We start from the raw sequence: 22,220 nt of genomic DNA, 5'->3' as shown, positions 1-22,220 counted from the left end.
AATTATGAAGCATAATTTTTAATTAATTTAATAGTAAAGGATGTAATTGAAAAAAAAAATTAAAGGACCCAAAGATTTTTTTTTCAATAAAAAAATGTTCTATACAGTGGTAGATATTGAATTCACAATCTATGTCTTTTAGTTACTGTTATAATTATAAATATAATTATTTTTCAAGGTACGATTTTTCTAGACTTTTTAATATCATTTTAGTATATGTTCTATAAAGAAAATATTTTTTTCAATTAAGTTGTTTTAAAAAGTTTAAAAAATATTGAAATGAAATATTTAAGAACATAATAGATTTTTTAAACAACTTCGGTAATCCATTGGGTTGAAAATTATATGAGAGTGGCATGATGATAGAATTAACGAGGATGTTCATGGTCTTGGTAATCCAGATAAAAATGTAGGATTCCAGGAGGCAATGGGGACAACTGTTTGAGAAGTGACGACAGGTTTTCCATTTGTATGTCCTTGTAAAGTCATACCTCGGTGGATTTTCCGTTCGGGATTCAGGCGGAGGCACTCGATGAAGCTCTTCCATGGTTGGTAACTCTGCGCACTTTGATGGAGGATGAAGTCACCATGCTCGACCCAACGGTGAAATGAGTTTTCGACACTCAATGCAACTTCGCTTTTCAACACAAACTCATGAGCGTGCCCGTCTTCCAAATCTCTTTCATAATTATCTGGTCAAGGTTTCTCCGACAAAGTACCCTCGGGGATCTGAAGATCTACGCTTTGACTCGGAGTTGAAGCTAAGCAGAGATGGAACATGCCCAACATTGATTTCGAGGATATTTTTTGTTTTGCAGTCGATTATGACCTAGGTAGCCCGCCCCTGTGGACTTGTTATCTGTACTTGAATACCTTCCCCATTGCAATGATCATCTGCTTCTGCAAATCATTCTTTTGACCCCATTTCATCCCTGGCTTTTATATCTCTTTCGCTCTTTAACAATTTCTCTCGTTTCCTCTTTCTCACTTTTGGACCTTTGGTTGTTGATAAAGAAGTCCCCAGACCAACCCAATAAGTCAAGAATCTCGCCTATAATGCAATTTTTGAACTATAAATCTCCCCTTTTCACAAGGTTTATTCCATTCCAATCATGCAAGGTACGAGGTAATAAATATTTTAATCGTAAAGCACAAGGAGAATGAGAATTATTATAGAAATGCAGACCTTAACTGTACAGAACATTAATTCAAGCTGTCCAGAGAAAGTATAAATTGTATTATACAATTACAACCAAGGAATGGCTATAATGAAACATCAATTTTCTTTATTCTTTGAGGGGCAACTTTTTTATTTTGGGTTGTCGGTAAATATCATTAATCCAGAGAAAGGCTGTTTGTAAACAGGAAGGTCTTTCACCATTGCTCTGCTAGAACATTTCAGGCCAGCAAATGATGACAGACCCAGAGGGGAGGAGAACAGCTCTTGAACCTGTGCACAAGAAGCACAGAATCAACCTAAATGGCAATATGACATGGCTCTTACAGTGTAAGAACAAAGAATACTACAGGAAATTTTGCTTTACTAGACAAGTGGAAATGCTGGACCTGGATGCGTGTCTACCCAAAATTGATTCCTTGTGCCAGTGGTAACTCATTCCCATAATTGATCGTACTGTCAAATGATTAAAATAAAAGATCAGCAGCGATTTTATTGGAGGTTTTATTTATTTGCTATTTTTATTTTTTGTTGAGAAAAAAGGGTTCCATGTGGTTTTCCCGACATGAAAAAGGCTAGAATTCGATTCGAGCACACAGCAGAGAAATCAAAGTAAGGTTAATGGTTCTTAGATTTACCAAGTTGAGCGTCTCATGTATTGCTTCCAAGAATCACTTCCTGCTTCACGGCCACCCCCTGTAGCCTTTTCTCCACCAAAAGCACCACCAATTTCAGCACCATTTGTTGGTATATTTACATTCACAATACCACAATCACTTCCTTGAGGCCTGCATTCGGTAACCAGGTGAAAGATTTCTTAGCTAAGCAACAAAAGAGGAATAGAACACAATTGTTTTAAAGAACTCAGTTGCGTACAAGAAATTAAATAAATGTCAATGAAGATGTCATTTCTTGTAAAGATTATTATGTCGAGAATTAAGATGGATGGGAATCTAAACAACCTTCAGAAATTGCTTGGAAGTGAAAACACTTCAGGAGCAAAATAATTTTACTTGGATCCAAAACTTGTGATCAAATAACTCACATCTAAGGATTTTTTTAGTATGACAAGAGGCATTGAAAAACATAATTCACTCTACAAACATCGCTATGAAAAAACTCACCCAATCCACTTGAAGATAACTCCAGGTTGGCGGGTGAAAATAGAACTACTTAATCCTTGAGGAACTGAATTGTTTATTTCAATTGCTTCTTGTAAAGTCTGCAGAAAGGGTTCAGCTTTCAGAAATCAAACCCAACAAATGAACTAATGCAACTTAATCATTTAACAAACACCACATATATAAATAACTACAGGAATAACTGTAGTGATTGGTTATCAAAAGGGGGGAAAAGAAAGAAAAATTAGTCTTATGTACTTCACAGCTCACCAAAGAAAGAAAATCAGTTAAATAAAAGAAAAAAAAAAAACCTCACCAAAGAAAAGAGATGGATGAAGAAGGTACCTGAAATTTCATAACGTAAAGAACAGGAGCAAATAACTCTTCTTTAACAACGTCTGCATTTGGAGAAATCTCAACTATTGTGGGCTGCACGAAATTCCCCTCAGATTCAATCACAGAACCACCCGTTATGATCTTACCTCCCTGCAAAATGAAAGTGAGCAAGTTAACTTTTTTTTTTCTTAATTTGTTGTGCATATCCAGTATTTTTCAACCAAGAGAACTTGGAACATAAAAGGAAAAAGGTAAAAAGGAATGTTTATGTTTGAAATATTGGAACAGCTGGACAACCACAGTAGATAAGTGAAAAAAACAACATGCCTGGGACTTAATTATCTCTATTCCCTTTTCAAAGCTCTTTCTTGATTCAGAAGTATGCAGTGGCCCGAGCAAGGTGCCTTTTTCCAATGGATCCCCAATTTTAACTTGCTTGTACACATCAAGTAGTTGATCAAGTACTCTCTGATATATGCTCTCATGTAGAAGCTTCAACATGAGCAAGAAAATTGTTCGGTAAGAGTGATTTTGGCTGTCATTCCATGCATGGATTTTCAAAGAAAAGTCAGATTTTAGATACCAGCCTGCGGCATGTTGTGCAACGCTGACCAGCTGTCCCAACAGCAGCAAACATAACAGAACGAACAGCTAGCTGGATGTTAGCATCATCCATGACTATTATAGCATTATTCCCACTTAACTCAAGCAAGCATTTACCAAATCTCTGATTAACTATCTGTTGGACCATTAGACCCACCTGTAGAATTAGTATTTGTGTGTTAGAAATATGCACGATAAGATAATTATTAAAATTTCCCCTTCTATAAGAGGGGATTTGTACATGTTCTCGGAAAAATCTATATGAACCAAGACAAAATTCAAACAGCTGTATAAGAAATTAGAGAATATGCAGGAAAAATAATTGATTGGATAAACCAAATTCTCAGTAAAAAAACAAAAAACAGTAATTATTCAGCATGGGCAGAAACAATATAAATCAAAATTCATCATTGAATACATGCAGTGGATAATTATAGCAAGACTAAAGAAATAAGACCAATATATTAGGCAGCCTTAGAATATAATGAATGAGGAGAGTAGCCTATAGATAAAACAGGGCAAATAATTTGACCATGAACAGAAGAGTCTCTCTTTCAGTACAGATGATGAACAATCAATATTTTCTAATGAAACAATTAAACACCTTCGAACTGCCAGTGAAAGAAACCAGAGGAATTCGTGTATCTTTTGCTACTGCTTGACCAATATCAGCACCACCACAAAAAGATGTAAAAATTGCAGGAGGCAAGTTATTCTTCTCTAACACCCCAGCTACTAGCCTTGTCATTGCAATGGTAATCAAAGGAGTTGTCGGTGCACCTTTCCTATAATTAAGGATGAAAAGTTTGATTAAAAGTCAAGCACAAGCAAATTTTTTGTAAGCTATATTTCTAACCAAGAAATATAATCACAACGAGAAGCTATGAAATGAGGTTGAAGTGGAACTAGTATGCCAATAAGGGATGCAGAAAAAGCTTAGCAGTCCAATATCTCTTCTAAGACAAGATGCAGATCAGACATTGAACCCAAGTAATCTATTTGATTAAAGAGCAAAAATAAAATTTTACTTCCAGTTTTCAACTATTAGTTAATCTAAAAGGAGAGGCCACTTAAATATGACACCTTTCAGAAACCACTGCGAGAATGAGTTCCATGCAGCCCATTTTTAATCATTTGCAGGAGAACAGACCAACATAAAACAGTTCATTGATCTTTCTATAATACAGCTCAAGGAAGACAATCAACAATGGGCTAGTGGTCCACCAATAAGTTACTGAAACGTAAAACTTTCAGGATGGCATAATAATCTACATAATGGAGACAAAGGAAAAGAAAAATGCTCTAAGTATTTGATTGAAATTGACATATTATTATGAGCTGAGAAAGCTGGAATTACACATTTAATAAAAAGAAATAACTGCGGTACATACATTACACCATCTAAGAATGTCATAAAGCATAGTGTCCCAGCCAAGATAGGTATGACTTACCAGACAACACAATTGCCACAGACTAGTGCAATGCAAGCATTCCATCCTGCAGAACAGCAGTATAAATTTCATCACACAACTGGAAGAAAGCCATCTGATAACTTGAGAAAAACAAATATAGTGAAAATATTGTGATGCAAGAGAGGTACAATACCAGCAACGGTTTCCAATACTACTCAAATTGCACTACTTTATCAGTCAGGATTGAAAGAAAAGCATCCAAAATTATGCTCATAACCATTAAGAAAAGTACTACTGACAGAAGAAATAACTACAATTTTGAAGATGAACACTCTTGGATCCAGACATTGGATATATCTTCATGTATATTGTTTAGGTTAATTGGTCAAAAACTACCCTGAACTTTCGATCAACAGAAACTTAGTCCCTGACCTTGTTTTAATCTGATTTAGGTCTTAACCTTTCTATTTTGTCAATATCATCCCTCAATCCATGTTACCGCCAATTAGTTAAGATTGACTGCATGTGCACCCTTTATAAAGAGACAAGTGGATTAAAACCCAGAAGAACAAAATTCAAAACTTAATTAGCTTAACAAATTGGATGGAAGGATGGCATTGCAGATTAAAACAAGGTTCGGACTTAAATCAGATTAAAACAAGGTTCGGGACTAAGTTCTTGTTGATTGAAAGTTCAGGATAGTTTTATACAGCCTATTGTTTATTGCAAAATGTAAAAGTGTGTTTTTCTGGATTATTTATAAAGCTGATTTTTATAAAACAGGATATAGCACTCACCAAGAACAGCGCATGGGAAGTTGAAAGCCGTAATCACACCAACGATTCCAAGAGGATTCCACATCTATGCACAAGAAAAATGTTGAAAATGTCAACAATATTAAAAGAATTACTGTACTGATTTGAATCCAAAAGTAGAGGCGATCATACCTCCAACATTGCATGATTTGGACCTGTTAACAGATCAATATGAATTATTCCAGGACTAAAATATAGAAAACACAAGAATATATCCAATTTCTAGACTTTTATATATATATATATATATATATATATATATATATAATGACAGCTTCTGCTAAATGCCTGAATTCCAGCATTATCCACAACATTCTGCACCTAGTTGAGCTATGGCACTCAAACATAAACTTGAAATTATTTTGAAAAGGCAACTGAGAGAAAGATAAAATTACTACGAATTATACATGAATGGTGAGAACTAATCATTGAGCTTACGTTCTGAAGGTATCACTGATCCATTCAGTTGTCTACTTAAGCCCACAGAAAAATCACACATATCAATTATTTCCTGCAAAATTGGTGCTTACAAAGTTAAGAAAAAAAAAAAAGCCCATCAAAGAACAAGACATATCATGAATAATAAATCAGAAAAACCGGTTTCACAACAAGTGAAAAGAACATCCTATACACAAATAACTAAAGAATTAGCAAAGTAAGCTAGGTAACATACTTGAACTTCCCCTATTCCTTCAGGGAGTATTTTTCCCATCTCGAGTGAGACAAGGCGACCAAGCTGCTGAAGTTTAGTTCTCAATGCATCCCCAATCTGTCTGACAATCTCACCTCTCTTTGGAGAAGGAACCTAAGAAAATATAATTCAAGGAATTGAGAGGTCTCAGCAGTCAATCACAGAAAGAACATTCGCATCAGCTAGAATAGCGCCAAGCAAGCATATTCCAAAAATAGTGAATTATATGATGTATCAACTCATGCATTTGTCACCAAAAAATTCTAAAATTCTAATAGGGTTTACAGCAAGGAAAAAAAGACTTGCCTGCATCCATATCTTAGCAGCTTCACTGCAAGCTCGCATGCCTTCCTCATAATCTTCAATGGAACCCTCCACAACTTCAGCTATAGCCTAAATCAATAAAAAAGGAAATGATTAAACATAATGTCGAAGGATGATGCAAGGCAAGGAATTAGTAACTTCCATGGTATGGTACCCATCAAATGGCCTCATTTGTGATTCATAGCAACTTAGCACCACAGCATAAAAGCAACTTATATATGCGAATACACAGAGGAATACACTAATCAGCAGCGTTGATGATACACACACTGATACGTATATATTATACATAGATAAAAGAATCAGGAACAACCTGATTGTTTGCAGGATTCACACTGGTGACCACAGGGCCATTTGCTTTCCACGTGCCATCTACATAACAACCCAAATTGCGAGAGCTCAGCCCGATCTCACTCAAAAACTCATACTCTTTCCTTGCAAAACCCATCTCTACATAAACAAATAAAAAACATACATGAATAATTTATTATTACACCACAAATTGAAACTCAAAATTATAACATCCCATGGTTTTAGAATGTAACATATCATTGCTATCGATTCTTTTCGTTTCTTTTTTAGAAGTGAAACACGTATTAAGGCTCTCCATTAATTATTAAGGTTCGGAACTGGGATTACCTCTAAAATTCTAAACTTTATCAGCAACTAGACACAAAAATAAATCAGGGTTCCAAAAACAGAAAATTTTAAGCTACAAAATCCAAGATTTTGAAAATATTTTCCTTGAAACCAAGCAGATGATGAGAAAATGAGAGCACATATAGCAATAACCACAACCAATCACAACAAGTTGACATATTTCCAGTTGGTTGCGAAATCAGAGTATCTAAGAAGAACAAAACCATGCCTAAAACACAAACAAGAGAGAAAAAAAAAGCAACACAAATCAAGATTTTTATTTTCATTCAATCTTTACTTGCGATCCTTTCGTTTTAATGTCTTCCAAACCAAAAGAAAGGGGGGGAAAAGACAGTGGGGGTTGATGCAGGTGTGTGTGGAATGAAGGATCAGAAAGAAAAATAAAATTGTATGGTAAGGAAAAATACCGACTTTAATTGGTGGTGGTTGTGTTTTCTGGAATGGGAAGAGGGTACTGACGAAATGCTTAATGCTTTCACTTTTGTTTGATTGATTGATTGTGTAACGGAATGGAAGAGAGAAAGAAGAGGAGTGAGGAGAGAGCGTGGTGCCTCTGACTTGTCAGTAACTCTATATATAGCTAGAGCAGAGACTACAATTACTTCATACCAAAACAACAAAAAGAAAGAGAGGGAGAGAGAGACACGTAATTTAAATTAACCTTAGTTACATGACACGTGTGTGTGATGTTAATTTATTTTGTATAAAAAATATTTAAAAAATTAAGATTTAAAAGGGTTAGGTTTTTCAGCAAAACTATACCAAGAGTGTTGGATTTATCTGTAACGTCTAATCTAAGAGTAATATTTATAATATTAATAATAACATTAAACTTACATGACCCAGGTTTAAGTGAATTTGACTGCAATATCAGACTTGATAGCATGGGATGTAGGTCTGGCTGCAAGGTCGTATCATAAAAGTGTGATAATTAAATTGATTAATTAAAAAGAAAAAAAATAACAAAAAGAAAAAAAACTAATGAGAAAAAAGAAAAAAAATCTGAATCAATTGGGTTAACTCGTCAAACCTGGGATTCATGTCATGAAAGTGTGATAACTAAATAGAAAAAATATTTAATATTAATAAACTAAATTTTTTTAAAAAAAAAGATTAATTAAAAAAGAAAAAGCAAAGAGAAAAATACCTACATGAAGGAAAAAACTAATGAAGAAAAAAAAAAATCTGAATCAACTAGGTTAAACCATCAAACCTGAGATCCGTGTCATGAAAGCCTGATAATTAAACAGAAAAAATTTAATATTAAGAAACTATAGACAAAAAAAATAAATTGATGGCATAAGATTTTTCACTTTGGATTGCACTGTGCTATTCAAAGTAAAAGGCTTAAAAAGGAAAAAACAAAGGCATACGCCACGGGTTAATTTTTTTTTCTTGCATAAAAAAGATCAAAAAAATGCTAAGATCTAAGAGAATTAGGTCTTTCTACAAAGATATACCCAAAATTCTTGGGTCTAGCTGCAACGCTTGACCCAAGAATAATATTTATAATACTAATAACAACATTAAACTTACATGACTTAAGTTTAAGTGAGTCTGGCTGCAACACCGGACTCTAGAGCATTGGATGTGGGTCTGTCTATAAGGTTGTGTCATAAAAATATGATAATTAAAAAAATTAATTAAAAAAAAACAAAGGAAAAAACCAATAGGAAGAAAAAAACTAATAAAGAAAAAGAAAAAAATCTGAGTTAACTGGGTTAACCCTTCAAACCAGGTTAACCCGTCAAACCTAAGATTCGCGTCATGAAAGTTTGATAACTAAATAGAAAAAAACAATTGACGAGTTTACCCAAAATTAACTGGGTTAACCCGCCAAACCAAGTTAACCCGTCAAGTCCGGGATACGTGTCATGAAAGTCTAATAATTAAATATAAAAAAATTTAACATTAACAAATTAAAATAAATGAAAAAAATTAATTAAAAGAAAAAAAATCTGGGTTAACTCGTCTAACCAGACTAACCCATTAAACCCGGGATCGAACAAAAAATTTCATTAAAAAAACAAAAAATAATTAAAAAATAATTTAGCGTTTCATTTAATTTTTAGTATATAATATAATATAATAATAATTATTATTATTATTATTATTATATAATAATATAATATATTAAAGATGGGAAAGTGATAAGCGTGAGAAAGCTACAATAGTTTTCTCATGACTTTTAGAGTATTACTTAATGGTAGTTAAATAATATATTTTCGCATGTTATTATTAAGAAACATAATATTTAAATATTCTCATGATATTTAAATTGAAGTCATGGCATGATATATATATATATATATATATATATATATATATATATATATATATATATATATATATATATATATATAAACCATAAGGATTTTTAACTATAATATCAATTTAAATATTACGGTTATAAAAAGCGATATCATTTAAATATTGTAGTTCTCAACAACAACATGACATGAAAAAAATATGTTATCTCATAAAAAATTAAAAATGTTTTATTCTACTGAAATTTAAAAATAATTAAGGTAATTTTACTAAAAAATCCTTGCATTTCGCTCTTTCCGTCAACTGTGAGGGTGATTTTTGGTGTTTAGTAGGATGCTGAGATTTAATTCCGTTGTTTTTTATGATCACTCTCCCAAGATTTATGCTTAGATTTGTCTCGTATCTAACAATAATGATTTTGCTTTTCATATCAAAAATCTTAAAACCATCTATTTATGGCGTTAAGTTTTTCTTCATAAAATATATTAGTTATTACCGAATTGATTAAATAAAAATAAATTGTGATATATTTTAAAAACCCAGTAAAACAACTACTTAAAAGCAAAAAAATATTAAAATTGAAATCAAGAGCCAATTTGGTATTTTTCACAAACATAGCTATACTCATGGAAGCATCTTCATATCGAACATCCAGAGGGTTAGGGTAATAATATGTTTGACCTTTGCACCTAGAGGCAACTACTTATAGGATCTAGGTAATAATAAAATTTAATAAATTTTGAATAACATGTTATTTATATAAATTAAATGCAAAAAAAAAAATTTTAATTCTTTGACTAGTCATGTTAGATGGTGTGAGATTAGACATTTTACTTTGAATCTCACTCACACCCATGAGTTTTACCAAAATGAGTTGGACACAAAGTAGCTTTACTGGGTATGGTTTTTAATAATGTATTTTATTTTGTTTATTTGGGCGTCAATTTTTTTAGTTTTAACTTGTTTTATAATATGTCTTTCATGTCTTAATAGGTTATATGGACACCATACATAGATGATTTTATATTATTAAGTTTATCTGAATGTTGTGATGGGATAGTTTTTTGTTAACACAAGTCTTGTTGCATTGTTTTGATATAGTTGAGATGTATTGCCTTGAATGGGTAATGCAGAAGTTTGATCTATCTCAGCACATCTCAGATTATGTTGGTATTAGTAGTTGCATAATATTAGTCGTTTGAGTAAACAGGAAGAAAATTGGTTGGTGATTCATGCAGCTTATCTAAATCTTTGGGATGCTAGAAAAGATTGGTTATTTATAGAGTAGCAACCAAAAAATGATCTAGATACATATATGAGATGATATTTGCCTATAATGTGTTGATTTATTGCATCTATATAGTCATGTTTCTTGCGTCCATGTAATCTAATGCATTGCGAGCCTTGATATTCAAGTAAGAATTGATTGGTATGCAATATTTTTTATACATATTAATATTTAAATTATCGTTATTTTTATTATAGATGATGAATACCAATTATTATTATTTTTATTAATTGGACTCGTTTCTTATTAAATGAGGCTCAGAGAGCAGCGTTCGCTATCCGTGAAGGCATTGATGAGATGACACATGTCCTGAACAAAAATTCACTTAATTTGTGTTATGCTGAACTTAAAGAAGTTAGGGAGATTGAGCATCTCGAAGCAGGATGGCCTTAGCGGAAAGATGAGATTGCTTATTGTGAACGAGAACATTCAGTGAGGGACGAGTGATCCAGGCTCGTCCACGAGCTCATATAATTTTGATGTTGACCTCTACATGGATGCTACAGACCCATCCTCGAGTTAGACGAGTTGGAGTTGTGACTCGTCTGCGAGCTGGAGTGATTTTAAGATGTAATTAGATTGTATACTTTAATGTTTTAAAAATTATGAGTTTAGTTTAAATTTAATAAAATGTTATGTTAATTCTTATTGTGTTTAATTATTAATTGTGAATTGTTATATTTGATGAATTGTGATATGTGTTGATTTTTTTTAATTGTGTTGGAGAGATGAATTGAGGCTTGTGTTTTTGAATTGTGATGCTTATGTTGTGTTGTATTGTTTATTTATTTATTTATTTTTGTGGCAGGAAGTTGAAAATCTGGAAAAAAAAACTACCTTGATTATTTTTTTTAAGGAGTCACATGTCTCGCGAGTCACATATGATGTTTGTGGCTAGCAAGTCGCATATAAACTTGCGACTCGTCAAACTATGTTATTTTTAAAATATTTTCTGAATTGTTATATTTTATCAATTTGTTAATATATTTTTTTTTAAAAGGAGTTACACGTTTCGCGAGTCACATATGATGTTTATGGTTAGGAAGTCGCTTGCCAAATTATATTGTTTTAAAATATTTTCTAAACTATTATATTTTATCAATTTGTTAATATATATAAAAATCATTCACCCATATAATAAAAATATAAAAATGGTAGGTGCAACCTAACTCAAACAATGATTTCCAAATGCAAGTGGCCCCCAAATACCTAATTAATAGTCTGCTGGGGCCATTAATTACTTGCCACCACTTGAGTCCAAGTTTTGATTTAGCTTATATTGTAACACTATTTGGGACACCTCTACATGTTACCCCAGGTCCTGAACTAGGGGCTAGCAATTCATATGGGAGCACCCCTGCGCCACACCGATGCTTAAGGCTAGGATCAGCATTCCTTCTGTTGATCTCCTGCTCTATCTGCTGAATCTCCGCCGAAAAATCATAAAACGCTTCAATCATTTCAGCGTCGCCTGTCCATATTGATGGCTGCTGCCGTTCCCCTATGTACTCCTCGTCTGGTGAATGCGTTGATAATGTGTCTATCACAGCCATTAATTTTGTGCCTTGCAGCACATTTGGCAATGCTAATAGGAAGTATTTTTGTGGATCAGCTAGGAAATTTGCGTACTCAGGGTCATTTTCTTCCGGGATTAATCTTCTCATAAGGGTTGGTCTATTAGGCACATAACCACCATAGGGATACTGCCCAAAATTCAGTGCGGCATGTTGTGCGGATGCGAGCCAAATGAGGACGGTGAGGATCCAGATAAGATCATCACTCGTGGCCAGCTTGGGCCACCAATCAGCGTCACGAAGATCGAAATGGCCAACATTGACGGACTCAGAGTACCACGCTTGGAGCTCTTTGTCATTACAGACTATGCTTGAATCTGGGTAGTAATGCTCGACATAGGTGCGGACCCAGTTCTCTATGGCAGACCAGATCAGTAGTCCATCTTGGGCATATGGGTAGTCCTCAAGTAGAAGCTTTAGACCATGTGGTTGTGTCGGATCAGGCACTGCCATTCCCCTGCAACGGTAACAATGATCAATGAATATATACTAGATACAGGATTTCCATATACCAAATAAACCGAACATAAATTTCATCAGAAGAAAGAGCAAGAGACCCTTTGCAATTTCTATCCTGAAAAACAGTAAGCGGATCAGGTTACTATATATGACCGATTGATGGTTGGTGCAATGAACCTGGAATTATTTAGAGTTATTGCGCCAAGTCTGCGTGTGATTAGTTTGGTTCATATGGGCCAGGTTTATGTAATAATTTCATCATTTAATGTTTAATCTCTAAACCTACTGGATCCTATCTTTTCATGCCTTAGGGAAAGAGATTTAGAAGCGATATATAGATGCCCATGAATAATTGTGCGTGGTAAACGCACCTTCGAATGAGATCGGCATGGAGGCTTTCCTTGTCAAAACGCCAAAAGTTTTTGTAGGCAGCAGCACTAATCTCCATAGAATATTGGCCAGGAGTGAAGCAAGACTCTATAACACCATCACCGTTGATTAAGTTTTGGCGGGCTAAGGCATTGATCTCTAGTGTATATCTCATGTGTGGATCCAAGAGTTTGAATATAGGGTGCATTGCACTCAATTGCCTGTGTGCTGCCAGTATAAATGGCTCCAGCGAAGCATGTGTGCGTAACCTGTAATCATCTTGATGTTTCAATCAATGCCACCATGGAGAACTTTATATCTTCGTTCAAAAAACTTAAATGATCACCTTCTGATGACTTCAGTTATTCATTTTTTGTTCTTACCAGTGATGGACAAGCTGGTGAACACTGGCATCGTTGGAGCAAACATGAGCCTTGGCCAGTTGCCAAATCCAACTGCCAGTTGCATCCACTGGAGGTGTAACCACTCGCTTTGATCGGGAATTCGGCCCTGCTGGTGGGAGGCTAAGCTCTATAGCAACGGGCTTGAGTGTCCCAAGAGGCGTCAAGAAAAATATGGTACGAGTTGCATATGCTTTTCTACCATCAAGCGCATTAATCCGGTCCAAAAATGGAAGATAAATATCATGGTAATCAATCATAAACAATTTATTTTCCTCCAGGGCCTGCAAGATTCAAATAACAATATTTAGGGCAGGCATGATTAGGAAAAACAAGCGAATTAAACATAAGATCTGATAATAAGGTGGCCCATGAAATGTCGGTAATCTCAGGAAGAAGAAGGAAACGAGAAGAACACGCATGATAATGCAAGTCTTTTTCTTTTTTAATATGACACTGCTAGTGACTACAAAAGGAAAGCAGGAGATTTGGGATTATTACCTGTGAAACGGACAAGCCATTAAGATGGCCCAGAATGTGTTCTTCTTTGAGAGCAGATTCTAGTGGACCGTAAATTTCAGGATCAAGACTGCTTCTTGGTGGAAAAACCCTAAGTCTCTCAATGCTGACTGGGTTTATTCCTGACACAGTTTCACGGGCAAATTCGTCGTCTCTCAACCAGGCTAACTTGTCCCCTGCAATATTGCGAATCACATGCTTGCTTGTAGATTAATCTTGATTAATTAATTCATCATGTTTTGGATTGTGTACTTGTTTACAAGAAATTAATCCACTTTGCACATAAACAACTGCGTGCCACCAAAAGGTATTGGAAACTCACAAACACGTTTTTAATTTGACCAGGATTGGCTCCCAACTAGGCAACCAGCAAAGAAAAAGCATGGGTGGGTTTTTTCTCTCTCTCTGGTAATCAAATGCTAGACAAGATCATTCTTCCTTGCAAGAGCAATGTAAGCCAGGCAATCTACTTTTATTCTTGAAAAACTTTAGTGTGCATGACTTGGATCCCACTAAATGCACGATAGCTAATGCCTAGTGGCTAACACAATTTTTCTTCTTCTAGTGGTTTTCTGGATTCACGACGTTATTTTCATGTTGGTTCAAATTCACGGGCATATATAAATCAGTTTTATCTCTGTGGTCCAACAAAAAACGAGACATCGACAATAAACCTAGAAAATCTCTATAGGAAAGTGTCCTTCGGACGGTCAAGTTAGTGCCCTTGCCATGCGAGTTTAACTAGTGAATCATACAACCAAAAATCTCTGTCTATTTCTTGTTTGCGTATTAAAGTATACGCAACGTTTGTCCCCTGCGGTCCAAAAGTTCCATGGTTCTTGCGATCTTTAACGAATATAAAATGTATAACAAAAAGAAAAAAATTGATTGATACAAAAAAAGAAAATATAGGAAATCTAGCAGGGAATGCACTCACTGGAAAGAATCTTTGGCGTGTCATATTTGAGCTGTCCCTCACCAGACTCTTGTATCTTGTTGACCGCTTTGAGCAATGGTAGATTCTTCCAGATTTCATCTTGCAATCCAACTTTAAGAAGAAGCCCTTCTTTGTACAGAACACCAATGTCTGAGAAGCTACTAAAGTCTTGATTATCTGCAGAAATGCTGGCCTTAATCGCTGGTATTAGAGTATGAAGCACGGCTCTAAGCCTCCCATTTGAGAATGTAATTTGCTTAGACTCCTCAAATTGTTCATCTCTAGGCACGTACAGTGGCGTTGGCTTCTCCACTCGGCTCTCCGCGTTAATATCTGGTACGTACGCGAGGAATCAAGCAGGATTCTTGTGAGTATGTGTTGCGAATGTAAAAAGGAAGCATCCATGGTAAGTTAAGTCCTAGCTAGCATCTAGAACTTTCCAAGCAGTGGCACAGTTAAATAAGCAAGTGGTGTGCAACTAAAAGAAATGGATCATATGCTTGAATCATCAAATCAAGGAAGCAAAACCTGACTTACCCTTGTCTGGATTTCCCAAATCATTGTACACATCGAAGTCGTAAATCCTGTCTGACATTTTTCTAACTCCTTTGCCATCGCCCCTAAGATTGCTTAGCTCCTTATCTCTCAATGCTTTAAGCCCAGCTGGTGTCTCGCTTGGTAAATATGGCTGCTCAGATTAAAATCATATATGTAAAAAACTGAATTTAAGTACATGAGACCATGCTAATAAAATTTACAAACAGCAATTTTCTTTATTCTCAAAATGGGATCCATGGACTGCAGTATCAAGGGTGTGATTAGATGACAGTTGTTCCCTTAAACAGTTACAAAAAGCTCATCTCCGTCAATACCACAGCACCCATGCCGTGATACAAACAGACTGAACCAGCTGATCATCATCATGTTGCTAGCAAGCTCATCAATCAAAGGGAAGTGTGCGTTCCAAATAGTTTGGATCTATCTGTACTTGTAAAAGACTTCCTCGCTCCTCTGTGTTCTCGTTTTCTACTGGTAAAAAGGAAAGAAGCACAGAGACACCTCACCCATCCATAATCTAGATGCTTCAGGCTTATATGTCCATGGTCCCTTACAGAGAGTGACCCCCGTCCAATTATAGGGGAATCTAAATAAAGTCTTACTGTTGCCAGTGTCCTTTTCCAATGTCTTCACAGTGGGCATTCCACTAAATATTTTGAGAGCGACATGTGAGGAAATTCAATTTTTAACTCAGTGAAACTCGATTTCCTATGTGGAAGAATTGCGGTGTGTTCGGGACCGCGTCACTTTAAATTTTACAAAATAAATTTGTTTGCAAAATATATATATATATATATATATATATATATATATTTATATGATTTTAAGATGTTATATTAAAAATAACTTTTTAAAAAAAAAATTTATTTTAATATATTTTTAAATAAAAAATACTTTGAATCGTGACTCCTACTGTAATCACAAACACAAGTTACAATCATTTGTAAAAAAAAAAGAGAGAATATCATGCCATCTCTTGTTCTCTTACCAGACAAGAAAATGAATAGAAAAAACCTAATATCATGCAAGCAAATATATATATATATATATATATATATATATATATATATATATATATATATGAAAAAATAAAGCAAGAAGTAAAAAAGAAATATTAAGTGGCTGAAAATTCAATGTCAGTAGGCTCTGAATTGTTGCACTTGATTATCATTTATAAAGAAGTCAAGACCTAACCACATGTAACACATGGTTTGACCTTTATAAATTGTATATTACTGGACAATAACATCACAAAAAAAACATATCCGACCGTATCATGCATTTCCAGAAAAAGTGATAATTCAGAAACTAAAAACATAATTACGTACCTTATTAGAGAAAAATATTCTCTCCGCAGGATGATCTTTTTTGGATTGTACCCATGAGTTGCAAGGGAAATGAACTGGACCACAAGCAAAACCGTCAATGGTGATAGTCTCCAAGAAAAACTCCTGTTGATGCTTGTTGCTCACTGTGATTGCCCCAGGCACACCAAAATCCGAGTCTACTGTAAGTTCAGCAGTGTAATGGACCCTCTCAGCTTTAATATTTGATTTCTTCGACCAGTCTCTTAACGCAGCTTTCTTGCTTCTCTTTGGTTCCTTGCTTTCTACAGAGCCAATTAAGATCGTTATTGAATTCTAAGTTTCTATGATCTAATGAAAGAAGGGAGCTTAATTATGTCAAACATGCAAATCAACCCATATGATCATGAGAGTTTGATTCTTCATATCAAACAAAGAGAACTGAAAATAAGTATAATGAGTCATTATTAGAGAATCCAAAACAAGTGCTAATGATGATCACCCTTTTATTTAGAGTGGAGAAATACTACTTTACTTACTTGGATCAACTTCAGTGCTAATAAGCTCCAAAACTACATTTCTCCCAATTATATTGTCAGTTAAAGCATCCAACTGCTTCACGATAGTCTCCTTCAAGTCCTCCTTGTGTTTGTTTCTCACAGTCACCAAAGCTCTCACCTTGAATTTCACTGCCTTTACAGGCAAACTGGTGTTGTTATTAGCCTTGATTATATCTTCACTGATGACTGCCACAGGAGGACCCTTCACAACTCTCCTTACTTGCTCCTGTCTTCTAATCTGTTGCAGAGGCACCAGAACCGGACGCACCAAGAACTGGTTCTTTTTAACCATTCCTAGCCTTTGGTTCATGAACATTCTTGATGTTGTTACAAATGATGGTCCATCAATTAAACGACCACCCATGATTTCTTTAGTTAGTGCCATCTTGTGTATATCTCTCTGTTTCTTTTCAGAGACTGTGTGCTTTTGCAGAGATGAGCGAAATGGGTGTTCAGGACCAAGAAAGAGGCGTTATGATGATGAGAGCAAGAGATGAGTTGGATAGCTATGGCACTCTGTTTTCTTTTACTCTTGTATGAAACCTGTGTGTCTGTGTTACCTCATTTATACAACACAAGCGTGCATGTGTTCGAAAGCCATATGAAAATGATGTGAGCAATAAAGAATATTTCACCGTCCACACGTTTTTTAAATTATTTAATTTTCCTGTCTTGGATCACTTGTTATTGCTTCTCTTTTTTCCTCTCTTTTTGTAAAAGTACTTTTTATTATTAAGACAATTAAAAAACTTGGTGAACCACCTCTATTTTTTTTTTTTTTTTGCATTTGCATCCCCTCTTTTTTTATTTGGTCTTTCAAATTTTTTTTATCACCCCAAATCTTTTATTTTCATTTGCATCATTTTTTTATTGGGTCCTTCAATTTTTTTTATTTACATCCTTCTTTTTTTATTGGATCCTTTTACTTTTTATTTTGGTTTTGTAAAATTGATAATCATAAATCATAAAACGACATTTAGAATATGAACATGTGAGGCAATGTAAGATTTAATAAATATTAAAAAAACAATGAAAATACAACATAGAAAAAAGACAAAATCAATTATGGGTTTAAATAGTTGCTCACAAAGTTTTCTTTTCTTCTCTTTTTCTTTTTTTTTGTCATTTGACTTTTTTATTCTCAATTTAATTTTTTTACATTAATTTTTGACTTGAAATTGAGTTTAATGTTTTATTTTAGTTGACTTTATACGAGGCTTTTACAATGTTAAGAATATGTTTAATGCTTGATTTGATAAAGTAAAATTTAATTTTATTGATTCAAATTAATTAAAAATTTAAGGACCTGATTCAAACTGAAACAAATATTCAACATCTTTTTTTCTGAGAAATAACATCTTTATCTCAACTTCCCAATTCAAACTTTGGTTAGAATCAATATATTTTTTATTATTTAGTACGTAGCACATATAATTCTTGATTTATTTTATTGAACACAAGTGTATAAATTTTTTAATTCACAATTAAAAAAATTTATGATTAAAAACATTAACAGTATTTTTATCTTTTTTTATGTTGAAAAAAAAAAGTTTCACCCTGCAGCATAGCAAAGTGAATCAAACTAGTTTATTTGTATTTGAAAACCAAAATGGATGGTGGGTTAAAAACAAGTTTTTACTATAGTTTTAAACCTGATCCAAATATTGACCCGGAGCAAGTCCTAGATCATGGTTCAAGAGGGTTAACTCATGTCAACCTAATTTGTTTTATTTTATATATATATATCAACGGGTTTTGGATGAGTTTTTCTTGGGTTGATCAAGTTGTTAGTTAACTTGGATTTTTAACCATGTCGCATCACATCAATTATCCTCCTATTTTTATTGAAACCTAGCTTGATTTAGGTTTCGGATCATCTGGGAAGTAGAGATGACAATTTAATCTGAATTTGATAGATACTGACCCAACCTGATCTTAATGAGTGAGTATTTTTTAGATAATTACCTTACTCGATGGATATTGAATAGGGTATGAATATTGTCAAACCCACCTGAACATAACTTGAAATTATATTTATATTATATAGATATATTTATAGAATATTTATATTTTTAAATATAATATGATATGTACACATCTTAATATTGACATGAAACACACATACAGAAAGAGATACATTAATTATTTTATTTTTTATTATATAATAGTACATAATAGATATCCAAAAACCGATTGATAATTTATAAATATTTAAATTTTTTATCTTCTAATAAAATATAAATATAAAAAAAGATAATCTTTGGAAAGGTGTTTGCTGGAGTCACATGTAAATATCCCTGTCTGCACTGAAATAGCAAACAATATCCCTGTTTACCTCTACATAGAATATTTTATGATAAAACATATATGGTGCAATCTAACCAAATACAAGCCAAATTGATATAGATCTTTTGGAATAATAAGACTGTTCAAATTTATTATTTTTTATTTTTCTAAAAATAATACAAGCCAAATTGATATAGATTTTATTATTTTTTATTTTTCTAAAAATAATACCTCTATCTTATATGTTATTTTATGATAATATTAATGCATTTTTATAAATATATTATACGTCCTCATATTACATTGATATAACATGTATTATTAAAATTAAAGATATGTAATATTATCTATCATAGTATTGCTTACATGTCATATTGGTGTCGATATTATAATCTAATTTATTTGAAATACTATGCAAATTAACCTATTTTAATCGACATGTATGTGCAAGCATAATTTTAAGAGATAGTGTGTGTGTCTATATATATATATATATATATATATATATATATAACTAATACTCTAAAATATATGGGAAATTACTGTAGTTTTTCTATATGTTTTTTTTTTTTTTGTCTTTTCCCACATTTGTTTTTTGTTTTTTTTTGGTTTTACATGTTTTTTTTTTCCAAGATTGTCTTCTTTTTTTTAATTTTTTTTTGTTTTTGGGTTTTTTTTTAAATCATCTTTACCAATTTTTTTAAATATTGAACTAGTTGAAAATTTAGTTCTGTAGTTTTTTTCTTTAAAACATTATGGATTACTACAATGTTTTTCTACATGGTTTTTTTTTTATTATGAATTTTTTTCTTTTTTTTTTCAAAATGATCTTTGTCGGTTTTATTTTTTTCATATTGAGCTGGTTGATAATTTTGCATAATAGTTCTTTTCTTAAAAACACCGTGGATTGTTACAATATTTCCCCACATGGTTTTTGTTTTGCTACAATGTTTCCTCACATGTTTTTTTTTCAAAATTATCTTTATTGAATTTTTTTTTAATATTGAGCTGGTTGAGAATTTAGCTTTAACTTTCCCCACATGTTTTTTTCCATATTTTTCATTTTTTTGGCTTTTTTTTCTCCAAAATTGTCTTTTTTTTAATTTTTTTATGTTTCTTTTTCAGAATTGTTTTTGTTGATTTTATTTTTTTAATATGGAGTTGGTTGAGAATTTAGCTTTTTAGTTTTTTTTCCTTTAAAACACTTTAGATTGTTACAGTATTTACCCACATGGTTTTTTTTATGATTTTTTTTTGTTTTGTTTTCAGAATTGTATTTGTCGATTTTATTTTTTTCATATTGAACTGGTTGTGAATTTAGCACTATAGATTACTACAGTGTTTCCCTGCATGGTTCTTTTCCTCTCGTTTTTTTTATTATGATTTTTCCAAAATTTTCTTTGTTAATTTTATTTTTTTAACATTAAGCTGATTAAGAATTTAGTTTTGTAGTTTTTTTTTGAAAATATTGTGAATTGCAACAGTTTTTCTCCATATAATTTTTTTTATTTTTTTTACAAACTCACAATAAAGCACAGGCCTGCGGCATCAAGTGTCTGTGTGTGTTATATATGAAAGAATAATTGAGTGGCGTGTTATTTGTTATTGACTCTAGGTAGGGATAGGACCACATGGGGCTTCATATTATAAGTGAGGCGGGTGTGAGTGTTGGCAAGAAAAGTCAACAGCTAAACGTACCAAACTCAGCACCGTCCATGAAAATTGAGCTGTTTGGAACGCGTTGAAATTTTTTTTTTTTAAAATTTGTTTTTTTATTTAAGATTAATATTTTTATATTATTTTAATGTGTTGATATAAAAAATAATTTTTAAAAAATAAATAAAATAATATTTTAATATATTTTCAAGCAAAAAATATTTTAAAAAATAATTTTTATCACATTTTAAAATTTCTCATGATAAAAATAGAAACAAGCCTGTCAACTTTTACCTCTAGCTTACTAATAAAAATATCCCCAGCAAGAAGTTTTTTTTTATAACAATGGAAAAAAAAATATAGGCTATGGTGTAAGGAATAATCACATTCACATAGATTATGTTGTTTCTAACTGTACAAATTAATAGGTCATGCATGTTGTTCACTGTTGATTTTTTTTTTTTAATTTAATTTGAAATTTAAAATAAAATTTATTTTCTATAAATCAAAATAATTGATTTATTAAATTTTTTTATTTTTAATAATTATTAATGAAAATTATATTTAATTTAAACTTCAATAGGATTCTTTAACATATTAGGCTGACAATTGTCAATGAAAATAATTAGTTTTAGTCAAATTACATTTCATTAAGATTCTTTTAATTAATAATTATAATAATTATCAATAAAAATGATTAGTTGTAGTAATTATAATTTTTTATAAGATAGCTTATTATAAATAATTAAATTTCAATAGGTTTCTTTAATTTAGTAGATTAATTAATAGTTATTATAATTATCATTGAAAATAATTAGTTATATTCAATTAAAATTTTAGTAGGATTATGTTCTATTCGATTTAAATTTCAATAGGATTCTTTAACTTAGTACATTAATTAG

The 22,220-nt window shown here is 32.5% G+C and overlaps 2 protein-coding genes across 5 annotated transcripts; both read right to left on the bottom strand.

The window, feature by feature from the left end:
- Positions 1-1,145: 1,145 nt before the first annotated feature.
- LOC7477690 (aldehyde dehydrogenase family 7 member B4) lies at positions 1,146-7,715 on the bottom strand. Of its 4 annotated transcripts, none has more exons than XM_052451698.1 (16): positions 7,551-7,715; positions 6,793-6,929; positions 6,462-6,548; positions 6,138-6,269; positions 5,903-5,975; positions 5,597-5,619; positions 5,447-5,510; positions 4,689-4,734; positions 3,842-4,022; positions 3,218-3,394; positions 2,958-3,126; positions 2,644-2,780; positions 2,302-2,399; positions 1,816-1,965; positions 1,567-1,633; positions 1,146-1,450 (listed from the first exon to the last, which is right to left on the bottom strand). In XM_052451698.1, the coding sequence occupies exons 2-15, from the start codon at positions 6,925-6,927 to the stop codon at positions 1,579-1,581; spliced, it is 1,527 nt and encodes a 508-aa protein (XP_052307658.1). In that variant the 5' UTR covers positions 6,928-6,929; positions 7,551-7,715; the 3' UTR covers positions 1,146-1,450; positions 1,567-1,578. The 4 variants fall into 4 exon arrangements, with proteins under 4 accessions (XP_052307658.1, XP_052307659.1, XP_052307661.1 ...); XM_052451699.1 differs by having other exon boundaries at positions 7,547-7,703; XM_052451701.1 differs by having other exon boundaries at positions 7,421-7,692.
- A 4,094-nt stretch (positions 7,716-11,809) lies between these two features.
- Positions 11,810-17,919, bottom strand: LOC7475684 (linoleate 13S-lipoxygenase 3-1, chloroplastic). Its single transcript, XM_052451619.1, is given in 9 exon segments — positions 11,810-12,726; positions 13,100-13,366; positions 13,481-13,782; positions 14,000-14,193; positions 14,955-15,289; positions 15,291-15,372; positions 15,492-15,642; positions 16,841-17,121; positions 17,356-17,919. Coding segments are annotated over 9 exon segments (2,775 nt in total). The 5' UTR covers positions 17,762-17,919; the 3' UTR covers positions 11,810-11,969.
- Between the last annotated feature and the right edge of the window lie 4,301 nt (positions 17,920-22,220).

Source organism: Populus trichocarpa, chromosome 3 (assembly GCF_000002775.5).
Source record: "Populus trichocarpa isolate Nisqually-1 chromosome 3, P.trichocarpa_v4.1, whole genome shotgun sequence".
In the NCBI taxonomy this organism is placed as follows: domain Eukaryota; kingdom Viridiplantae; phylum Streptophyta; class Magnoliopsida; order Malpighiales; family Salicaceae; genus Populus; species Populus trichocarpa.
Note: the sequence above shows the minus strand (reverse complement) of the source record. Positions and strands in the feature narration are given on the sequence as shown.